Consider the following 24,172-nt stretch of genomic DNA (forward strand, 5'->3'; position numbering starts at 1 on the left):
AAATTTACATGTAAATAAAGAAAATATCTAATAAAAAAATAATGATAAAAAAAAAACAAAAAAATCCACCCGTCTCATGAAGGGGATCCTAAAAGCTACCTCCAACTGGGAAAGCAGGAATTCAGGTTCCCTGCCCTTGAATGACCCAAAAGAAAAGGCATTTCTCTCCCAAGGCATGGTCCAGGTTAGAGGAGATGAAAGACAGTAGAGAACTCTGGCTTCAGGCTCTATGGAACCTTGGAGATACCAGACACGGAAGCCTTGATAAGCCACAGTGGCTCAGAGTTTGAGAAGCAGAGTTCTACGGTTTGCTCCTCAGCACACCGGAGAGAGAGGTGGCAGTTATAAACTCCATCCCAAAGAGCTAGGCTCAGAGAACATCACGGAAGAGGAGGCAGGAAGAGCTGGACAATAATAGGAAGGAGCCCTGTAAAGTGCTGAGGTGGGCTACCACACTGTGAACTCCCCCCTGCGAAGGTTACCTGCACAAGCTTTCAAGCTGTGGCCAAAAACATCCACGAACATTCCAGCAGGCAGCACTAACTGGACTCAATGGTTTACAAAAAAAGAGAAAAAAGAGGACATGAAGGTCTGAAAGTGGGAAGAGGACATGTTGGGGAGGGTCTGGAGGGGAGGTGACAGAGGAGTAGGGGTAGATGGAATTACATTACAAAATATATATATATTATATACACACATATGTAATATATACAGTATATAAATACATGACACATTTATATATTATAATATATTGCATATATTATAATATTTTGTATATATTATAACATATGGTCTAGTTTATAATACATTGTATTAATTATAATTATTTATCATTAATATATTAATTATAATTTGGACATTTACATGTAATATATAATATATAGGTATTAAAAAAAAGCAGAGGCAGTCTGTACAGAAGGAAAAGCCACCCTGAGAGAAGGGTGGGCCTAGAAAGTGACCACTCAGCTGTCCATCCTTTCTTATGCGCGCTCTAATCTAGAGAACTGGTTGTCAAGAACTTTAGCTCGTGTTATTTGTTTTTATCAGCAAGATAATTCTTAGGCTAAAGTCTCACTTATAAAACAGCCCAAAGTGGATCTGAGGACAGAGCTGACAGAGCGAAGAGTTGTCTTAGCCATTTGCATCTACAGGTAGCACTGAGGATCCAGAAACAAAATGTCGGTGGTTCTAAGATGTGCAGGTTTAACTGATCCCCTGATAACCCAGGGGATCCTGGTGCATGGAGAGTGGAGGCTGAATAGGAGTGTGCAAGTACTCATTGTCTCTTTTCCTGACTGTAGATACAAAGTGTGCTACAAGCTCCTGTTGCTTGATTTCCCCGCTATGATGGACTATGCCTTGAACTGCAAGCTAAAATTGGTCCTTTCTCCCCTAAGCTGTTTTTGTCTGAATACTTTATCACAGCAACAGAAGAGAAACTAAGCCAGTCGCCTTGTCTGATTTTTTTTTTTTGTCCTTTCAGTATATTGCAACTTGGTCTTGAGCTATATTTAGTCTTAAGGACTGGTGACTTTTCAGCATCTCCCCCGTGACATCAGAAACTTCATTTCAATTATTCCAGATTTCCAATGCTGAAAAAAAAATGCATGGTACACAGCAAGTGCTCAATACATGCATTTAGATGTGTGTAGGTACGTACACATATATAAAGTAGAACACCGTACTGAGATAATGTGCTGATTTTCTCCTTTATTCTCTCTAGTATGTGCATATACATAACACATATAGAATGAATGAGAGGATGAGAATATATGTACATAGACCTTACTCACATGGATGAAGAGGAAACCTTCACATGTCATCTGGAGCTTCCTCAGACTCTCTGGCATATGCAGTACTGTCCCCATGTTACACGTTCCCTGACTCTTTTGAGGACAGACTTTAGGCATCTCCTAGAGTAGGCTCCTTGTTGTACAAATGAGGAATCTGAGGCTCAGCATAATGACTGGTTAAAACTAGGGTATACACTGCGGATTTGTCTCACTTCAAGTTCAGAATTCTTTCTGGCCAGCAAATGACTTCAAGTTCTTGGCAAGCAAGAAAAAAATATGACTTCAGAATAATACCTGAGAATTTTGTTATGATCACAGTAGGGAGATGATTATAATGATTGTCATAAATCATATGAGAATATTCACGACTAGTCACTCACTACTGTGCCCTGGACTAGGAGGCCTAAGGAGTACACATTTGGCTGAGCAGTTCAGACTCTCATCTCCCAGGAGTGAGGAGCCCAGGGTCTCTAACTAGGGGACAGTCATTCAGAGTCTTCTCATGGGGGAAAACGTTATCCCGCCATCAGAGGGGGTAAGTGCATGGGCACTGTTTGCCAGACAGCCCACAGTGGGAGGAAAAAGGCACGGGGACTTTGGACACTCCCTGCAGTGGGAGCTGCCCCAGCAGGCCTCCGGAAATCACTCTGGCTCTGCTGTTTCTTAATGTGGCCTGTCTTCACCTTGTCTAAGGCAGTACGGTTACACAGGGCACTCCCCAGGCCACCAGACAAAAGACACACATCAATTTAGCTTCAGCCACAGAATCTGAGATGGAGGATCCCATTAGTGGGTCTGTGAGTCATGTAATTGCCCCACCACACTACAAAGGCTGTGAGCAGGACAAACCCAGGAAAACACTCTCTCTGGCCACTTAGGTGGAGGCAGGAAATCCACCTTAATCTCTTATTGCTTCACTGTTGATCTTCAGTCAAGTAATAACTCTGTTGGCCAAGTTCACAGTTGGAACAGAGGCAGTGGATTTTTCACTTTCTTTCTGATATCAGGAAAGGAGGGATTCAATTTATTTTCAAGGAAAGAAGAGGAACAAATGCATTGTTTAGGTTTTTGTTTGCTTGGTTGTTTTTTTTTTTTTTTTAATGTTTGCCATGTGTCTAGCATTGCTAGAGGTAATAAGACTTTATCTAATTGTAATAGTAACAGCACCCACCACTGTGGTGAGCTCACTGCCTTCCATTCTATGCTGAGTGCCATATTGGAAAGACCCTATTTGTTCTCTATGATGGGTCTCTCTAACAGTGAGATTAGACCCTTTTTCAGAGATGAGGACTTGGAATCCAAAGAGGTCAGTTATCTAATGATCCCAAAAGCAGGAGGCAGCAGAGTTGCACTGTTATCTGCACACAGAAATCAGGATGCTTTGCTGGGAAGCAACAGCGAGGTCTCTGACATAGGAATATACCAGAAGAATATTGGCTCTACAGACTTGACTAATGGAGAGACTTAGACTAGGGGCACGGGGAGAGGAAGGGATCTGTAGACACTGGGAGTAAGGCCCAGAACACCCACCACAGGGCACCACTGCAGCAGAACTTGGGTTGGAAACTGCCCAAGAGGTGAGCTGAGTTCCACTGTTTCAATCTTTGTGGTTCAGTGGTATCTTCAGGGCTCTTGCCTACAGTGCTGTGGTAGACAGATGGGTTAATGACAATAGTCTCTAAGTAAAGGAACTATGAGAAACAGAAATGAATGCTGTGAATTGAGAAAACGGCCAACTCAGAGAGGATCCATTTTACTTACTTTTTCCGAACCTTGCAAAGGTTCTGGAACCTTCTTGTGTGGTTCATGAGTAGAGTTTGAAAAGTAAATGGTGGGTATTTGGCTAACAATCCCTTTTATTGTTGTTGCCTCTGAGCTGCTGTCGATCAGGGCAGAAGCATGCATCCCCCAATGACAGTTGTGAGCTGTCAGGACTCCCACAGCTGCAGGTAGTTCCAAGCCTACCAACTGGGGAAAGGAAAATGCCACACACCAAGTAGTCCAGGCAATCCAGGAAATACGCATGGAATGAACTCCATAAAGTATGCCCCGTTTCTGGCATGTATACTAGATATCGTGAAATATTTTTATTATCCACTCAAAAATAGATTTCTTTTGAATTGCATTTCAATTACTTTTTTGAAGCCGAGCTTATAACTCATGTGTGATGTTAATTCACACCCACAAGTGAAGGTAGTCTGGTACTCATCACCTTAAGAACCCAATCCCATAGTTTGGGCCGTTGAACACCTTTTATCTACCCATTTCCTGTTATCTGCAATAAAGCAAATCATAATTGCTACAAGGAAGACCATAATAATTAAACGACTATCTGACATACTACATTAGGATTTGGACAGCTTTATGACTGGCTAACTGCTGCTGAAAGAGGAGGTAGTTCAGTGTCAGGGGAGTATGTCTGCCAACTGACCCTTTCTACTGCATATTTGTGACTCCTGGTCCTTAGTGATTCTTAGTGAAGAAATCAAGCTGGCTTCCCTCTGCTGTAAGCAAGGGCATACCTGCTACCCCAAGAGGGCATCACAGAGAGAGGATAGCACACACAGCTATGGGTCATGAGCAGGAACAGTTGAGAAGTATGTTACCTGCAAACTCACTCTGCGTAGAGGTACTTTCTCACCTAGACCCGTGGTTTGAATATTAACTATCCCTCAAGGGCCCACACACCAAAGGCTTTCTTCCTGGTATAGCAATATTAGAAGGCTGTGGATCCTTTAAGAGGCAGGGCCTTGTGAGAGGTCTTGGGTCATGGGAGCATGCTATCTGAAGGGGGATGGTAGGGGACAAGACACTCTCCTCTCACTTTTGAGACCTGGCTGTGAGGTCTTTGTTCCAGCACCCGCTCCTTACCATCATGGGCTGCCTCATCCTAAAGCTAAAAAGCAATGGGACCAACTACCCGTAGATGCAAGTCTTTAAAATGCCAAGAAAAGCCTTCCTCTTCATACTTCTTTCAGGTATTTACTAGAGCCATGGAAAGCTGGCAACCCTGGGTTACCTTCTACCTTCTGTTCTGCCCTTAGTGCCCTCTTTCTCCCCTGCCACCATCCCCTTCAGTAAACCCCTCCTTCCTACCCAACTAGAACCACCAAGCAAACAGTATTCAACAACCAGCACACCTTCTTCAACTCCAATAAACCACCTCTTTGTTCTGAAACCGCTGCTTGGTGCTGCCCTATGATCTCTGGCATCCTCTTACCATAGCCTCTTCTGCATTCCCTACCTGCCTAGTTCAATCCTATTTTCTCCTCCCACCAAGTGGGACCCAGGGATCTAAACCAGAACCTCAGGCTTTATGGCACCTTTACTCACAGGGCAACTTGATGGCTCTCCTACCATTCCTTAAAACCTCTTCTAAATATTAAAGCGACTGTCACACTATTGCCCCTCAGTACTTGGCCATAGGCTGCTTCTGACTTGATGGCAGCTGCTCTTTTATCTGCCTTCCTTGTTCCCATTAAAGCCTCCTGCTATGACCCACCTCCACCAACACACACACACACACACACACACACACACACACACACACACACACATACACACACCACACTTTTCTATGTTTATCCAGTGCTAGAGAAAGCATCCTGTCCTGAAAGCTTCTTAGGCCCTAAGTAGAGGAGGAGTGGCTCCTGGTGGCTCTACAGCACTCTGAACGCACCTTAATAAGAAAGAAAAGTGTGTGTGCACACATTGTATGTGTGTGTGTGTGCATTCTCAAGTGTGTGTGTACAAACACATGTGTGTGTCTGTGTGCCACATATATGTATTCTGTGACACAATGCCTGCCCACTTGCCTATTCTATGCCTTTGGCCTCTACAACCAGGCCTCCCACATACAATATTGCATCCCCAAAGGCAAGCACAGGCTCTAGCGCACAGTGAAACCCCAGAATATATTAAATGAGATATAACTTACAGAAATGTAACTCCAGTCCCCAGTAAGTCAGTGAACACACACATTGATGTATAGATCTATGCATTTAGTGTTAGTTTACATATTTTAGTAATATAGTCATCTATCTGATATTCTGACTAAAAATCTACCAGATATGTCCAATCCATGGCCCACAGACCACATGCGGCCAAACATGACTATGAATGTTGCCCAATAAAAAATCATAAACTTATGATTTTATGGGAATTATTTTGGGAATGTTTATGATTTTTGTTTATAACATGATTGTTCAGTTCTGAAAGGTGAACTTTGTAGATGACAACCCCAATATGATTTCATCATATTGCAAGGTCAAAAGGCCACTCGCTCATGAAGTTTTTTGTTTTGTTTTGTTTTGTTTTGTTTTGTTTTTATGTTCCAGGGGGAAATGTACAGTTCTACAAGCAACAGTGTATGTGTGGAGAAAGTGTGGGAGAATCTCTACAGGCATCAAGATGGGATTGGTGCTTTGAACGTTGAACACGCAACACAAGTGCTTCTGTTTATTTGGGGCATACTGTCCCCTCCCCAATCTAATTCTGCAGATTTGCCAAATGGGCACTCATGATGCTCCGTTAGAGAGACACAAATGTGTCCTTAACTTCTTAAAGATATGATTGGGCATCTAGTGTAAAACGACATGTTGGGCAGCCACAGTGTCCTGCATTTAGCTCAGTTCTGTCCCTGCAGAATCCCAGCCTCCTATGTTCCTCCCTCAAACCTTAAGTGCAAGCTTTTCCTCCCCACCATGCCCACCCTCCATGTGTGTACCTCCCAGAGCATGGACCCTTTACTGTGATGGTGTTCTCCTCTATAACTTTCAGCTAACAACAATCCAGCATTCCTACGTCAGTGGCTTACTGATTCTAATGGCATCCTGGAAGATGACTTTTTTTATGATCCATCTTCTTCAGGCTTGCCGTCCCGTTTCCCCCTCCTTGGGATTACTTTCGACAGGCAAACTTTGATTATTTGAATCCCGCAGGGGATGTGCTGGAATTTAAGTTAAGTGAGATTTCAGGTAATTGGAAGAGTTTATAACGTGAACCGCCGTAGCTGGGGGGTATGTAAAATTCCCCGACAGTCTTGCTTAACTGGAGTGGTGAGTAATGAGATGTACCTGCATATCTGTTTCAATCCTTCTCTTGCTGCTTCTCTTGCCTCCCACCATCTAAGGCACCACACCTCCACTCATGCTCCCCACTCCCTGCTTCCTTTGGGCCTGGAAAAGCTGAGTGGGGATGCCAAGGTACTGTTCTTTTCTGCTGCTGGCTACAGTGTGCCAGGACATCGCTCTTCCTTTGCTGAATATAGCACATTTTTGTCAAACTCACCACTTCCCTAGACTGATGCTGCTGTCACCAGTATAAGGATAATCCGACCTTGCCTGAGGCCAAGATGTTGCCTGCCAGTGGGGTGTGCAGCTCCAGTTTATTACAGAGATCAAATGCTCTGGAGGCAGCGCTGCGATCACTCGGGCAGCCAGCAGAGGCTCTCCCATCCCCATCCAGGTTGCTGGGTGGGGATCTAGAGCACTCTGGACTTAAGGGCAGCCTGTGCTCACGTATCTATTTACATACTATATTATACATCGGTCACACACAGATTGGAAGAGGGGATGTTCTGGCTATCTCCACCTAGGAGAAAGGTTCAATTCAGCTCTTCAGAGCTGAACAGCATCGAAAAGGCAGCAGAATATGTGACACATGTTAGTCAGGCTGACTTCAAAAGCTGGTGAACTACAGTGGCTCGGCTTCCCCTGGAAATGAGAAAGAGATCATAAAAAAGACCCCAGGCCACTGGTGGTAGTGTGTGCCTGTAATGCCAGCACTTGGGAAGCTCAGTAGGACAGCTTTTAAGTTAACAACTTGGACCATATGGAAAAACTATTTTCCAGACAGTGCTGGAGGGCTAGAATGTAGCTCTGTGGTGGAGTATATGCCTAGCAAATAAATAAATAATGATAGATAGATAGATAGATACATACATACATACATACATACATACATAGAGATAGGTAGATAGATATATACATACATGCCTACATACATACATACATATAGATAGACAGGCAGATAGATAGATAGATAGATAGATAGATAGATAGATAGATAGATAGATAGATGATAGATACATACATACATACATAGAGATAGACAGGTAGATAGATAGATAGATAGATAGATAGATAGATAGATAGATACATACATACATACATACATACCTACATACATACATAGAGATAGGTAGATAGATAGGTAGATACATACATACATGCCTACATACTTACATAGAGATAGGTAGATAGATAGGTAGATACATACATACATGCCTACATACATACATAGAGATACATACATACATATATACATAGAGATAGATAGATGATAGATAGATGATAGATAGATAGATAGATAGATAGATAGATAGATAGATAGGTAGATAGGTAGATAGGTAGATAGATAGGTAGGTAGATAGATGTGGAATAACACTTCGGCTGGCAGGGCTAAAATGCCCCTTTGTAAACTCTAACAGCTCCTAACTTCTCAGACATGCTTCCAACAGGACAAGCCAGAGAGTACTCAGGGCTATATTTTCTACTTCAGAGAGGAAGTTGCTTCCTGAGAAAGCTGAGCTATGGTCCCTTCAGGACTCCTTCTGCCTCCCAGGCAGCTGTTGACAAAAGGGAACCAAGGATGAACCAACATGAAGGCATTATTTTTGTTGCCAAGTTGTATTCTGTGGTTTCGGGAACACTATGTGGGTTTCAGGGCTGTCACCGCCCCCCCCAAAAAAAAAAAAACAAACAAGGAGCAACTCTCCAAACACAGTGCTTGAGTTTTCCCCCTCCTCTACATAATGCATATGGTCTTTATTACTCTGGAGACTGGTACCCCCATATAACATAGCTCCTTGCATGCATCCATCATTGATCAACATCTATTAAGGGTAGGGGTCACAAAGGGTTTGTTTTTAAGGAAGCCAGAACACCAGCAAAACATTACAGCTTGTCGAGCCAAAGTGAGATTTGAATACAGGCTTGGCCTCTGGCTCTTGGGCTACACCATCCTGTCTCACTCAGAGGAGGGTCTCAAGGATTCCATAAAACAATTCCCCTAAAATAAAGCATTGAAACTCTAACGCCACCAGCCGTTTTCCTTTGATAATGCTGGGGGAATCAAGCTGCCGATTTCCACGTGCTAAACGGAAAAGGCGCGTTAACACCTGAGTCACATCCACGACTCCCAATAGTACACATTCTGTCATCACAGTAATCAAGAGAAGTGCATCCGAACCACCAAAAGAAAGAAACAGTCTCCCTCCTTAGGTTTCACAGCAAACTTCACTTTTCCATATCTCCTGCTGGGCTGAACAGTCCCATGAGTGGACCAGAGCACTGGAGACAGAGCCTGTGTGGAAGCCCCACCCCCACCCCCGCTTCCATCCGCCCATACTGGTGCCAGGTGCACATCCTCTAAAGCAAGGAGGTGCTCCATCGCAGTCTGCCCTACACGCGAGCACCCACAGCCTCGAGATTCTTCAAATCAACCATGCAAATCCTCACCGCTTTAATTACCCAAGTAAGTAGAGCTCTTGCCACCATCTGCCAGGATTCCAACCAATCGTGATCATTACAGTCGTTTTCTCTAGATGAGAACCTCATAGACATCCCTAAAGGGCCACTTGGGCCCTGAATTTCCGCCTGCAGGATGAAGGTGTCCCCAGCCGCAGCCCGAGGCGGGGAGCTGTTTGCTCCCTCGCTCTGCGCTCCACTCAGCTCTTCCAGAGCATTGCTAATTTGCTCTCGCGCCTCATCTTCACAGTGCTTATTTTCTTTCCACCATCTCCAGGCATGACTGATTAGGGAGAAATTTTCCTCAACAAGAGCTGTCAGTTCAGAACCAGCCCACAGCAAAAATTCAGGTGGAGACTCATTCTGGGACTCGGGGTGGGGATTCAAACCAGTGGAGTTTTCAGAGGACAAACTGAAATGTAAAGATTTATTACAGGGGAGTCCATCTATTTCTGTGGCTGCCGACCATGCACACGGATTGCTTATGTTAACAAAGGGTCCCGTGGGTGGCCCAAGACTACGGCTTTTCCGAAAGATGGAAAATGCTCACTAGCTACAAATCACCAGTGTAACTCAAACCAATGCTAGGCACAATTTTGTTTCCACCACAGTCTGTTTGTCCCCCACCATCACCACCTCAGTCACTGCCATTAATCAAAATAGCATTTAGACGAGACAATGCCACATGTATAGTCTGAAGTCCTGACACTTACCCAAAGCATTCCTGACACAGCGTTCGGATGTCATTGAGGCAGGTCACATCAAGATTTACACATTTCTCTATCAATAAAGAAATTCAGCATCATCAGGGTATCAAAGAGACTGCTGATCCAGTAACCAGACTGGTCATATCTAAAGGAGATGAAATGCAGAGGTGGAGAGACCTCAATGGACAAAGCAGTGGTAAATAATAGCAAGTAAGGCCCTGGACTTGAGGGTCATATGCCCCTGGATACCAATCCCTACCCTTCTACCTTAGCCGAATGATCTCAGCAAGGAAATGCGTCTCTTGCTGATCCTAACATCTCCCATCTATAAAATGGAGACTATGATTGCATATGGCTGTTAGAGATTAAATGAGACTATGAAAACTGCTGCTTAGCCTGGTATCTAACATCTGGCCATTTACAAAGAGGTGGTCCTCTTTTTCCTTCCTCCTTCCCCTCCTCCTCCTCCTCCTACTCTTCCTCTTTTGTTGTTGTCCTCCTCTTTCAAAAGATGTATTCTACTTTAATTTTTGTTTATGGGTATGTGTCTGTGTGTTTCTATGTATGTGTGTGTGTGTACAGGCGCCCTCGGAGGCCAGAAGTGGGTGCATCCTCAGGAGCTGGAGTTGCAGACTGATGTAAGCCACCGGTGTGAGTGTGGGAACCGAAATCTGGTCCACAGGAAGAGCAGTAAGTGCTCTTAACAACTGAGCCAGTTCTACAGCCCCTTCTCCTCATTCCTGCAGCACGCTGGTCCATCCAATGGACAGCCTGCAAGCCACCACACCAGTGCTAATTGCACTTAAGAGAGAAAGGCAGTAATACCTTTCTGACTTATGCAGTGTGGTAGTGTGCACAGGCGACTGACATTGAACAGATCTGGAGGCCTGGGTGGGAGTGTCAAGTGAGGAATTGAGTTCCCCCTAAAACCCTATGTCACTGCGGGCAGCTGGCATTGGTTGTCCATAACACAAAAGTGTGTGAGTATTCTAGTGAGTTATTAACAGGGTTTAAATGCATCATTTCCTTTCTGGTACCATAAGAGATGGCTCAGCAGTTCAAAGTGCTTGCAGCTCTTTCAGAAGAGCCATGTTTAGTTCCCAGCACCCACACTAGGCAACTCAAAACCATCTGCTACTCCAACTCCAGGGGATCTGACACTCTCTTTCTGGCATTTCTGCAAATACAAGAGGCATATAAAGAGACGGCCAGCCAAATATACACATAAATAAAAATGAAATGAATTAAAAGTATATTTTCTAAACTTAAGAACTCACAGTATATTAGACTACTTGGCTTACTCCCTCATTTTCTTTTTCTTTTCATTAATTAATTTATTTATTCAGTTTACATCCTGATCACAGCCACCCTTCCTCTTGGTCCCCTCCCCCTGCACAGCCCCTCCTTCATCCCCTTCTCCTCTGAGAAGGGGGAGTTCCCCTCCCCCCTAGGTGTATCAATCCACCCTGGCACATCAGGTCACTGCAGGACTAGGTACATCCTCTCCCACTGAGGCCCAGTGAGAGGAACAGGACACCTCATTTTCATTGGTGTACTTATTCACACATTTCCTGAGGCTAGGCAGAGTTGGAAAAACTGGGGTTCAAATCCCAGCACCTGTCTTACACACACATTCCCATCTTGGCCCTCAGCTATTGACAGATGTGGATGAGTCACAGGCTGATGGCATCTGCAGCTTTCTCTCAGGACTGCATGAGTGACAGCACATGGGAGGAGCATAGGTCACCATGGATGCCTCTTTGATCGCAGAGATTTCTTTGAGTGGTTAGCTTACTTGTATGTCTGTCTACTCCTTGCATGTCTGGTGTTCATGGAGGCCAAAAGAGGGCACCGAATCCCTTAGAAATGGAGTTATAGGTGATTGTGAGCCACCATATGTGTACTGGAAATTGAACCCAGATCCTCTGGAAGAGCAGCAAGCACCCTTAACCTCTGAGCCATCGTTCTAACTCCCTTTTCTAGAATTTTCTAAGAAAACGTTAAGAATTGGGAAGCACAAGCATCATGGAACTTGCTGTCCTATAAACACCAGTATGTGGTTATTGTGCTAGGATATCAATGAAGTTATTCTTGTGACTGCACACTTTTCTCAGGTGACTCTTCTTAACCCTCAGCATATAAATTGACAGATTCTCTGAATAAAGTCGCATATTGCATGACCTTTTAGTCTGGCTCACTTTTCTAGGCCTCCCTCTCTGAGGTTCATGCTGTCAAATAGAGTGGTTAAAACATGGATGCATACGTATGTAAAAAATGCATCTTTCCATATAAAATGTGTGATTTCATTGCCTGCAGGTTAGTCTATATGTAGATACAAAAATAAAATGGCATATACTACTGACTCATTTTGTAGAAATGACAATGTAAAAAATGAGAGATCACACATATATTAAGAGCAGTCAGTTCTAGGTAAATTAAAGATTTTTTTTCCCACTTCTTAAACATATCCATATTTGCTAAATTTGAAATGTACAAAAAATTTATATTACTCAATATTAAAGTTAAAACCCATCATTACCTATGCTATTTATCATGCCTGTATAAAACTTTAGCTGCTCACTTTTCTTTTCAGTTTCTTCCTCATTCAAAAATCTAGGCCATCATGCCAAGCCTTCCCTGTTGCCTGAGGACACTCTGCCTGGCCAGGAAGAAGAGGCAAGCCCAAGGTGGGGAAATAAACCCTGAGTATCATTGGGTCATCTGGTAGACCTGCCTCCAGCCCATAGCAGTAGAGAAGGTGTTTTGATACCACCTTTAGGATATAGTCACAACTACAGGGCTTCTGCCCCCATTGCTGCTGTTTCTAGCCTATGTGGAGTTCAAGCAGGAATCTTGAGGCAAAACCCAAAGTCTTACTTTTTTAGCTCAAGTTTGAGGGTTTAGGCCTAAGTGAGATGGGAGCCAACATAAGGAATGATATTTTTCAGAGGTCTGAAAGTAAGGATAGAGGGCCTTGAACCTTCTATCCTCAAGCACAAGCCCTTGGTTTCATGGGAAACCATGTGATTTGAAGTAGACATCTCTGCTCCCAGTTCTTGATGAGTAACCATAAAACAGGTACTGAATAAACATTCAGAATTCTCATTTCTTTCTCTGTAAAGTGATGCCTGCTCAGTCTTACCACAAAGGTGGTTATGGGGAGAATGCCCTTTGGGATTGTACACCCTGACTTTTGGGAAAGTACCTAGAATATAGTTAATGCCTTTAAATAACATTTGAAGAAAATAGATGTAAGAATTATTCTGTTAATATTTTGCATGATGATCACAGTGAAGAGACATTGTGTGACTGGGGCTAAAGAGACATCTCAGTTAGGAGCACTTGCCACTTTTCTAGAGGACCCAAATTCAATCCCCAGTACACATACCAGGTGGCCTATAACCATCTGTAACTCCAGCTCCAGGGGATCTGAAACCCTCTTTTAGCCTCCACAGATATGCCCCCAACTCCACTCCTCCCACCCCCCATATACACACACAAATAGAAAAGAGAAAATAAAATGAATATTTTTCAAAAAAAGAAATTGTGGAACTTTATCACAAAAGAGTCAAGCCTAGGTGGTAAATGATTTTTTGGGACAAGCTAATTCTAGTCAAGAGCAAAAGAATGCCTGGTGACCACTCAGGAGCAGGTCAGATCCCATTATAAAAAACAGCTCTTTATAACCAAATGATTTCCCACCCACAGCCTCTGCCTGCCTTTTTCTAACAATATCTGTATACAGTAAAATCTGAGCTTGGAAAGAATGAAGGGGAAGAAATGGGAAGAAAGGAAGTGAGGTATAGTAAATTCACACATCCGAGAGCTCATTAAAAGGCAATTTGACTTACTGCCTCTGAGAGATCACAATCTATAGTTTGAAAGTCAGAAACTCTGTGGGATAAAAATGGATAGAAGACTTGGAGGGAAAAAAAAAACAGACAATCATGTTGTCCTCATAAAAAATATGATGTCCTTATTTTGATTCAGTAGTTTTTCAATTCAAGTGTTAACGACAAACCATTGAGATTGTCATCTCGGCTGAATTTGTTCATTGTGGATCAGACACTGACAGGGGCCCAGTGGAGAGTGAGCAATGAATCAGCCTTGCCCTCACCTGAAAAACTCCAGGCTGAAGACAAGGTAAGAAGAATCCCAACTTATCCCTCCTCAGGGAAAGCTGCCCCAGGGGCAGTTGGCCAAGAGCAAGTTTGCCTAAATGGATGGTTTGGGGTGGCAGGCAGGAAGACACCTTTAGCACAAGGCACTAATGGCGGAGCCTTGAAATGCAAAAAATGAAAAAATAGTGTACAAGAGTTCTGGGCAGAATTATGTGCCTGTGGATAACCTGGGGAACCAGTCTTTGCAAAGAACCAGAAGTGATTCTGTTCACCAGAAGTGCTGGATGTGTGAAAAGAGAAACTCAGTATAGACTTGGTCCATTTGGTTTAGATGAAAGTAAGAACTGCCTTAAATGGCGGCAGAGTTTGGGCCAAAGTGAGAGCCAATAAGGAGTTGTGGAGGCTCTCTGAGCAAGGGAAAGTTATGGTCAGAATTCCTATGAGTACTTGAGGTGGCAGTCATGGCTGAGATAGGAAAGGTGGAAGAGACTTGCAGGAAGGCTGATGGCATGTCTAAAACAATCCTGGAAGGAGGTTGCTGCAAGTTCTCTGTGAACCAACACCATGCCTTTTTCCTAAGCACTAAACTTGACTTCACTCAGCAGGGCGGGAAACGAGAGCGGTTGGCAGACGTCCTTAAGACCAGAAGGGAGTTAAAGTGGAGTGGGGCAGAACAGTGTGGGCCTGCGATGAGAATGTGCTCAGGGACAATGAAGGAGGTGTGAGGCTAGAGGTTAAGAGGCTCTTAGAAGAGATCCAGACTAGAAGTTGCCTGGAATAGACAGAGCAGTCAGCAAGCACACTGTAAGGTCTAGGAAAGCTGTAAAGGAAGGAAGAAAAGGTTACAGGCTGACCCCAGCATACCTATCAGGCTGGAGCCAATTATAAAGCAAATTGGAGCTGGCTAGAAAAGGGGAGTCCCTACCCCACCCATGCACCTCCAATATTGCCTTCATCGTGGATTTACAGATGGCAAAGCAAGCAGGCACGTCAATCTGTGCCCCATCAGCATGAATTTTCAATGGCATCGTGTTGACAGCTGCAGCTGACACATCACCTCCCTTTGCCGAGGCATCCCTGATGCCCTGGGGAAGGATTTTCCTAACAGCCTGACAATGATAAGCACTCTCTAAGGGAGTGGGGCTCAAAAACACACTTTTATACACCCTTTCACTTGGTCTTCTTTTCTGAGAGGTACCAGGCAGGTACGGTCCTCCTCTTTATAAAAGTCCAGAGAAAATAATGTGTCCAAGACATGAGGAGATTTACCCAAGTCCAGGGAGCGACCAAGCAGCAGACTTTGAGGACTTAGGTGAACATGGCAGTCTGAAATAGGAAACTGGTCTGGAAGGTGGGTATGCACTAGGGCCATTTGGACAGAGAGTGGGTGGAAGGCAGACTCAGATGGACTGAAAGTACATGTAAGCAAGGCTCAGGCACAGGAACAGATGGGCTCCTGTGTCTGTCTAGCCCTTGTCCCTGTCAGCCTTTGTCTCCATCAGCCATGCCTGGCAGACAAGTCATCTCCAAGGCAGTTTCTTCTGCTCAATTAACAGATCATTCCAGTCCATCATTCACCTCCAGAGTGAAGGCTACACTCACCACCCTGGTACCTTCTCTTCTACCACGAGGGCATTGAGTCTGAGTGCCCCCTCCCAAAGCCAGAGCAGCTGAGATCTCACCAACAAAGCCTATGTTCTGCTAGCGCAGCCAGCACTTTCTCTGCCTCTGTTCTCTTTGCCTAGAACAATGTTCCTCTGTGTTCCCACAGGATGGTTAATACTGTCAACTTGACAGGATCTAGAATCATCTGGGTAACAACGGTCAGGATTGCTTAGCACAGGTTAGCCTCTGGGCATGCCTTTGAGGGATAATCTAGAGTATGTTAACTGAGGTAGAAAGACCCACCCAAAATTCTCTGTGCCAGGGCCCTCGACTGCATAAAAAGGGGAAGCTAGCTGAACAGGATTCATCTGCTTCCTGACTGCAGGTGCAATGTGACCAGCTGCTTCCAGCTCCAGCCTTTCTGACTTCCCCAAGTGATGGACTATACCATGGAACTGTGAACTGAAAGAGACTCCTCTGTCTGTCCTTCCTCTCTTCTTTTCATTTTAAGTTCCTTTTGTCAGTGTATTTTTATACAGCAACAGAAAAACTACCAAACCACCTCACATGCTGAAATTCTGCCCATCTTTCTAGCCCTAGGAGTCACCTCCACCTAGGACCTTCTTCCTTCCTCTGCTAAACTGTCCTCTTGCCCTGCCCAACATATATCATGGTAAGAGCCTCATCCTTGGTCACCAGTGGACACTCCAAGGGTGTCTATACCATGGAAGAAGCTTTGCACCAGAGCATGCCTAGTTGTGCACTGAAGGGTGACCTTTACCTGTGATTCAGCCTGTCCTACTAACATTGTGCATGGACCTCCATTCCTTTGCACCAAGTTTAACTGGGGGAGCGAAGATCCATCCAACAATGCTGAGCTCTACCTACCACTAATCAAACTGTGAGTCGGTAGGTGGTCAGGGCCATCCACTTTTTATTTTTCATAAATGAGGATAAAATCAAATAGCCCAAAATGAGTCAATCCTGTCCACTTGTGTTCCTAGGCAGTCACATCAAAAAAGTGTCAGCATTCTAAAACTGTCTACTGGCTCTCTGTAAACTCTCCTGTCCTATCTCTCAAGCACTCGCTAAACTTGCAGGAGCTCACACATGTACACAGAGGTGGTCCATTCTCTCTCAGGCTGCAGGCAAGTGCTGATGGAGTAGCACTTTCAGGTAAGATGCATGAGAAAGGAAGGCTGGCTTCAAGCTAATGATCACAATGGTTTTCAAGGGCATCTTAGTCACTGTACTATTACTGTGAAGAGATACCATGACCAAGCAACTCTTATAAAAGAAAACATTTAATTGGGGGCTTGCTTACAGATTCAAAGGTTTAGTCCACTATCATCATAATGGCAGGGAACATTGCAGCATGCAGGCAGGTGCTGGAGCAGTAACTGAGAACTATATCCTGATCCAGAGAGAGAGACAGAGAGAGAGAGAGAGAGAGAGAGAGAGAGAGAGAGAGAGAGAGAGAGAGAGAGAGAGAAACTGGGTTTGGCATGAGATTTTGAAACTTCAAAGACCACTTCTAGTAACAAACTTCCTCCAACAAGGCCACACTCTTAATCCTTTTCAAATAGTGCCAACCCCTGACATAGGCATTCAATAGATTCAAATAAATGAACCTATTAGAGCAATTCTCATTCAAACCACTAGAGGAGGAATTGCCTTTTCAGCCTAATGTTAAGAACCAAGAAGGGCTCTGACCAGGGAGAACACAAGAGCCTTACCCCAGTAAGGTCAGTGTATAAGGAGGAGGAAGCCAGGAGGTATGCAGAATCTATTTGGCTGAACCAGCCAATTTATGAAGCAAGTATCAGAAAATGGGGAGCCACCGAAAGTTTCCAAGTAAGAGAAGATTAATAAAACCTGCTTCTTGTTTTGTTTTTAAAGTAGCTTAACTGGTAATTTGTATAGAACATAGACGAGATTGAAGAAGATCTGATATTCAAGCAAAATTAAGATGTCTGTTGCAATAAAATAGATAAGATAATAGAAATAGTCGACTAAATGAGGTGACATGAAATAAGAAAAATCAGCCAAAGGTGTGTTGATCAGCCATTCATTACCATGACAAAATGCCTGACATAAACAACTTAAAAGGAAGAAAGGTTCTTGGTTTCAATGTAAGGTGGGCTGGGCCCATTACTTTCAGGCCTGTGTCAAGGCAGAAGCATCATACAGGAGGAATATGGTAGAGTACGGTAGTTCACCTCATAGCTGCCAGGAAGCAGAGGAGAAAGAGGAAAATTCTGGGGCCAGACACTCCCTTCCAGTACATCCCTCAAGTGGCTTACTTCCTCTAAGTGAGCCCCTCTTCCTACTTTCCATCACTTGTCAATAACATATCAAATTATAAGTCTATCTATGCAGTCATTCATTCATTCATTTGTTGATTAGGTCAGAACCTTCATGATCCAACCCTCCTCTCTATGATGCAGTCCACCAACTGGGGACTCAAACTTTTTACACATGAGTCTTGGGTAGGGGACACTTCTTATCTAAATCATTATAGTTTGTGTTCCCTGGGAACCATAAAGATCCAACATGTGGTGCCATTTTGTTTGATGCTGTTTTGTCCACAATAGGAGCAGAAGCCCTCTACTAGGGCAAGCATTTGCCATGAGGCACCCAAAGTGGCACTGTGTAGTGATTTCTTCCAAATTGAAACATTACTTCCTAGAGAGAAGTAGGAAGCTGAGGAAAATTCACAAGGCTTAGAGAACCTCAGAAAGTCTAGAAGACTCAAGATCTCAGAAAACGGCAAGAGGTTCCTCTCCGCAGTTATATAAATAGTGAACGATTGGTAGGGGAAGAGGAACTCTTAAGTGGAGCTGCCTGCAAGACGGACATCCCTATACTAGGTGGATATGGATATTTACGAGTTGTCATCATGCTGGATGGGCTTTTGGGTAAAACAGCTGATTTGAAGTCACCCATGCTCTTGTAAATAACCCCAGTAAATCCATTGTATCACCAAGTTGGAGTGGAATCTCTTCTCTGGTCTATCAACAGTGCCCCTATATAGGTGAACAGACAATTGTTCAAGTCTCCCCAGAGCATGGCCATTTAACAGGCCCAGTTCAGTGTGATTGATGGGAAAGAGGCTGTGCATACGAAACATCGTTTACTCTGGTCATTTTCATTCAGAGACTAGCCACAGTCCTCTTCCAATCTTCAGCCAATGTAGTTTATTCAGTGTGAAACTCAGTTAATTTCTCAACATAATAGGAGTAAGAAATTGTCAAATTTAGAAGTACATATGTGAATTTCTCCACATAGGAGAGAACATGAATCCTATTAGTTAAAAATAGCAGATGCACTCAATCCCCCCTCCATGTGCTAATTTTAATAAACTTACTCTGAAATTAGCCTGCCACTACAAAGATAGCTGCTCATCAGAAGCATTCCCAGTGAGCACTCTGCTCTCCTCACAAGAGTTCAAGCACTCCCAGAAAGCTGAACAATGCAGAGTTCAAAATAGAACACACACTCTCTCTTTACCAAGCTCTTGTGCCCCCACCTCCTGTCATTCCCAGTACCACGATGCTCAAGCTACCCATCATTCCACTCCACTGCCCATCCAGCTTGCCATGATTCCTGCAGGATCTCCCTACGAAATGTTCCTCATTGCCTTTGTGTTCAATGCCCACCACACTTGCTTATCTCTTCATTCTTTCAAGCACTGACGTGGTCATATAGTCTATACTTCCGACTATACCTCCCTACAGTGGACAAGTCTGGTACTCAGTATAAGGTTGCAAATTAAAGAGTTAGAGTTACTTATTCCCAAGAAGTTCAAAGCTTTGGGGGTCTAGTAGAGAGATAGAGAAGTACAGAATAATTAGGACCTCATTGCAATATACAAATTATATTGGGAAATTGCTGTGTTCTGTTCAAGCTCACTGAGAAGCTGAGTCTAGAAAAAGGTACACACACACAGACACAGACACACAAAGACACACACACACACACACACTTCAGACCCAAGCATGTTTATATCCAGTGTCTTCTTTAGCCCTCTGTCTTAGGTCAGATTTGCCCCCACCTCTATATTGTAGAGAAAGGAAATCATTAAGAAGCTAAAATATCATGTTCTTGTGAACAGCTAGAAAGTAAAACTATCTCCAAGCGTGGTTACCAGTGTTTATCCCATAGTATAAAATGGCCTGCTGTTCATCTATAGAAAGCTCATCTCTGGGGAGGGTAAAGAGGACCCGCCACCTGAGACTGTTGATTGGCACTTCCAGCCGACTGCCCCAGCTTCCCCAGTCCATCTCTTAGCCGTTAAATGGTGTCATCTCCACCTGCTGCTATTTGATGGTTCGCTTGAAGGCCTAGCTGATGGGACACTGCTTGGCCTGGGACTCTGGAGGGCAAACTACAACTGAGTGCCTTAGTGAGATTTGCCCGTCTTATTTTCTGCTGGATTTTTGTAAGGTCTAGATTTGATGGTGTCCCCTTAGTTCTCTCAGCTGTACTACTCCAGTTGAGTCTGCTAATGTTGTACACTACTGACTTAATATTTTACCATCTATCTGCAACTCCTCTCTCTCTCTGCTAATTGCTATTTGTTCTTTTACTTACTCTATACTTAGTGAAGTCACTCATTCAAAACCAGAGCTATCAGGCTATCGTTGCCCTTTCTCTAGACCACATAAAACAAGTGAGAAGAGTGCTGTTGGAGGACAAGATCAGATCAGTGGTAGCTCACCCTTACCTGTCTCTCCCTGATTCCTGGGAGGAACTACAGTGTTTATATCTTCCCACTGCCTGGCAACGTGCCCGGCAGATGATTGAAGCTCTGTGACACATGAGTTCAATAGAAACAAACCTAGCCCCCAAGTACTTTTCATCAACTTGGACTTTAGCTGAACAAGCATTTGGTTCCTCTCTGTTCCAGCTACCCTGCGGTCTAGCCTCTGAATCCGTTTGTTGTGACCTGATCTATCACTGATCTACCCTGTCTATCTAACCACAATGCATGCTATCTTCCAACCAAGCAGCTCTTGCCCCTTCTTGGAATGCTTCCTCTGAGAGGAAACACCAGCTCAGGCCCATCTCTGCTCATGGTAGTCTTTGCCCTCTTTAACTAAAAACAGTGGTTCTCAACCTGTAGTCCATGATCCCTTTGGGGGATGAATGACCTTTTCATAGGGGTCACCTAAGACCATTAGAAAACACAGATATTTACATTATATTCACAACAGTAGCAAAATTATTTATGAAGTAGCAACGAAAATAATGTTGTGGTCGAGGGTCACTACAACATGAGGAACTGTATTAAAGGTCTGCAGCCTTAGGAAGGCTGAGAACCACTGAGCTAGAGGGAAGGGATCCAGTTCACATTCTACTTCCTTTATGCCTGCTCCTCTGCCCAGCTTATGTACTATTGTGCATTGTCCTTTTATTAAATAAAAATATCAGCTAATGGGAGTGAACTCTTCAAAACATTAACAGGATACTCTGTCTTCCTTTGTCACCTCCATTTCCTGTAGTCACTGCCCTGGTTCTCCCTGCATGTGTCTGTCTCATTTTAAGAGGCCAGACATTCTGCCTTTCTGTCTCAGAGAAGGGAAGCCCAGCAGAACCCAGGGATGGCCATTTCCATTTTGAATGCTTTGCCCTCATGAAGTCATAGCATAAATGGCTCCCCAGTAGCTCCCTCTACTAAGACCTCCCAGAGATAAGAAAGTATATCCTACATCAAGGGTAGGGCAGAATCAGGCTGCAAAGGAGGACTTGGTCCTTAGTCTCTTAGAAGGGATGCTGAGCCTAGCATAATGAGTGTTGGGGGGGCAGGGAGTGAGGGCTAAGGAGGGAACATGCATGGCTCATTTAGATACAAATCTCTTGAGTTGAACTACAAAGATACAGAGTAAGGCTGTCAATAGCAATGGCTGCCTTGAATGTCCACTGCCTCCTCTTTAAAAGAAAAATATACACTGTAGTATTTTCATGTAATTTGCATAGGGAAAACTATCTTTCTAAAGTTTGAAGTTTTATAAACTTATAACCACCCCCAATATGGCCATCCCCAATATAACCACCCCCCATAATCAAGATAAAGGACTTTTCCATCAAACCAGAAAGTTCCCCCAAGTTCCTCTTTCACATCACTACAAAGCTCAGGCAAACCACAAGGGTTTTCTATCACTTTGCTTTTGGCTTTTCAAAGACTTCTTTATTCTTTGGTCTCAGTAATATCTATCACTGGGTGGATATTCAAGTCCCAACTATCAAATGCATACACTAAACAAGTATGGGGTTTAATAAAAGTGTGTTTAGAGAACATATGAAGGGCTAGAAAGATGGCTTAGTAGATAAGAGCACTTTCTGTACATACATAAGGACCTGATTTCAAATCCTCGGTATCCACATAAATAGGCAGCTGTTGGTGTGTCACATGCTTGTAACTCTAGCACTAATCCCAGCAAAAGTGGGGAGAAGCAAGGAAGATCTCTGCTGCTTGTTAGCTGCCAGCTACTTCTAGGGAGAGTGAGAGCTCCTGTCTCAGGAGAATGTGGCATACAGTGATAGAGCAGGACATTGGGTATCCTCCATTGGCCTCTATGCATGCACAGACACACACATACTCACTCACTCACTCACTCACATCACATCACACACACATACACACTTATATCACACACACATACATAAACACAGAGACACTGATATAGACAGACACACACTCTCACATCACACATACATACCCTAACACACAGACACTGACATAGACAGACAGACATACACATACTCACATCACACGTACATACACTAACACAGAGACACTGATAAAGACAGACACACACACACATCACACACACACATAACATACACTAACACAGAGGCATTGATACAGACAGACACACACACACACACACATACACATTCCACACACACATACACTAACACAGACATTGACATAGACAGACAGACACACACCCATACACGCTTCACACACACATACACTAACACAGAGACACTGACATAGACAGACACACACACACACATACACTAACATACAGACACTGACAGATACACACACACACACACACACAGACACACACACACACACACTGCTTTCAGAAGTGACTACCAAGGTCTATTCCTTCGAGCAATGGAGACTTCTGCTGGCTCTGCATCTTGCTGGTTCTTTATTAGTTTGTTTGCTGTTTTCCATTCTAACAGGAGTGTTGTCGTTTCTCCCTGTGGTTCCAATTTCCATTTCCCTAGTGACTGATGATGCTGAACATCTGTGCAGGTGCTTACTTGCCATCCCTATCTCTTCTTCAGAGCAGCATCTACTTAACTTTGCCCATTTGGAAAATTAGATTGCTTATTTTCTTATTTAGTAATAAGAATTGTTTATATATTCTGGGTATGAGATATGTATTCTGCACATACCATCTCCCAACCCATGGCTTGTTTTGCATTTATCAAGCAAGTCTTTCACAGCCAAGTAACTTCTAATTTTGATAAAATTCAATTTATCTACCTCTTTCTTTGATGAATTTTCTTTCCATGTTCATAGATACTCACTACCTTTTAGTAGGATCCTTCAAATACAAGTTGGGTGTATCTAGCTAAAGATAGAGCTTTCTATCCTTTCAGTCAATATTGGTCATATGACAATACTCCAAGCAATGGCTTGTGACCAGAAGAGATATAAAATCTCTCCATCCCTCCCTCGGGCAAGGAAAGCGCCTGCTCTGGACTCCACCTGTGCTCTCCCTTCTACCCTTCTTATGGGCTGGGATATATAGCAGCCTCTGAGTTCAACCACCCAGCTGATGGCCATGCCTTAAATTATAGTAGAGCAACAAGACGGAAGGAGCCTGGGCTCTGAATGACTCACAGAGCAGAGGGTAGGCCTACCTGGACTGCAGCACTGTAACATGAAAGACATGGATGCCTATCTTGTTTAAAATATTACATTGAGAGAGTGGATAACTTGGATTTTAACAGCTACACCCATTTTTTCATAGAAAGTGAAGTTCCTTAGACCCACGTTTTACCTTCATCAAAGCTGGAGTTTATGCTCATTTGTCTAAATTCACCTGCCAAGCACAAGGTTCAGCACAAGCAGGCATTAATGTGTTTTTATCTTTACAACACCTAAGGTAGTCCAGCATGGTAGTACAAGCCCTAAACCCAGCCTTCAGGAAGCAGAGTGGATCTCTGCGATCAGCCTGCTGTACACACAGAGTTCCAGAATAATCTCCCCCCCCCAAAAAAAGTGAGCATTTTTATTGTCCTTTTAAGGGTTAGGGAAAGAAAACAAGGAGGCTCATAGGAGCTGCCTGGCAGCTCTTCTTTTCTTTGTTTAGTCCCCCAGTTTTATTTGGGGGATCTTTTTTATCCCTGTTCTCAGTCTATGGAGCCTTAGCAGATCAATGTGCACAAAT

The 24,172-nt window shown here is 43.7% G+C and overlaps 1 protein-coding gene across 3 annotated transcripts in view; it reads right to left on the minus strand.

Moving 5' to 3' along the window:
- The window catches only part of Ccdc149 (coiled-coil domain containing 149), a 98,100-nt gene that overhangs the window by 68,920 nt on the left and 5,008 nt on the right, over positions 1-24,172 (minus strand). The window contains exon 2 of one of the 3 annotated variants that reach the window (XM_031342273.1): positions 10,036-10,102. The exons of the other annotated variants lie outside the window; for them this stretch is intronic. Within the exon in view, the coding sequence (XP_031198133.1) occupies positions 10,036-10,044 (9 nt within the window). The 5' untranslated portion in view covers positions 10,045-10,102. The remainder of the gene's footprint in view (positions 1-10,035; positions 10,103-24,172) is intronic. 3 annotated transcript variants of the gene reach the window in all.

This window comes from Mastomys coucha, unplaced genomic scaffold (genome assembly GCF_008632895.1).
Source record: "Mastomys coucha isolate ucsf_1 unplaced genomic scaffold, UCSF_Mcou_1 pScaffold22, whole genome shotgun sequence".
Taxonomy (NCBI): Eukaryota; Metazoa; Chordata; class Mammalia; order Rodentia; family Muridae; genus Mastomys; species Mastomys coucha.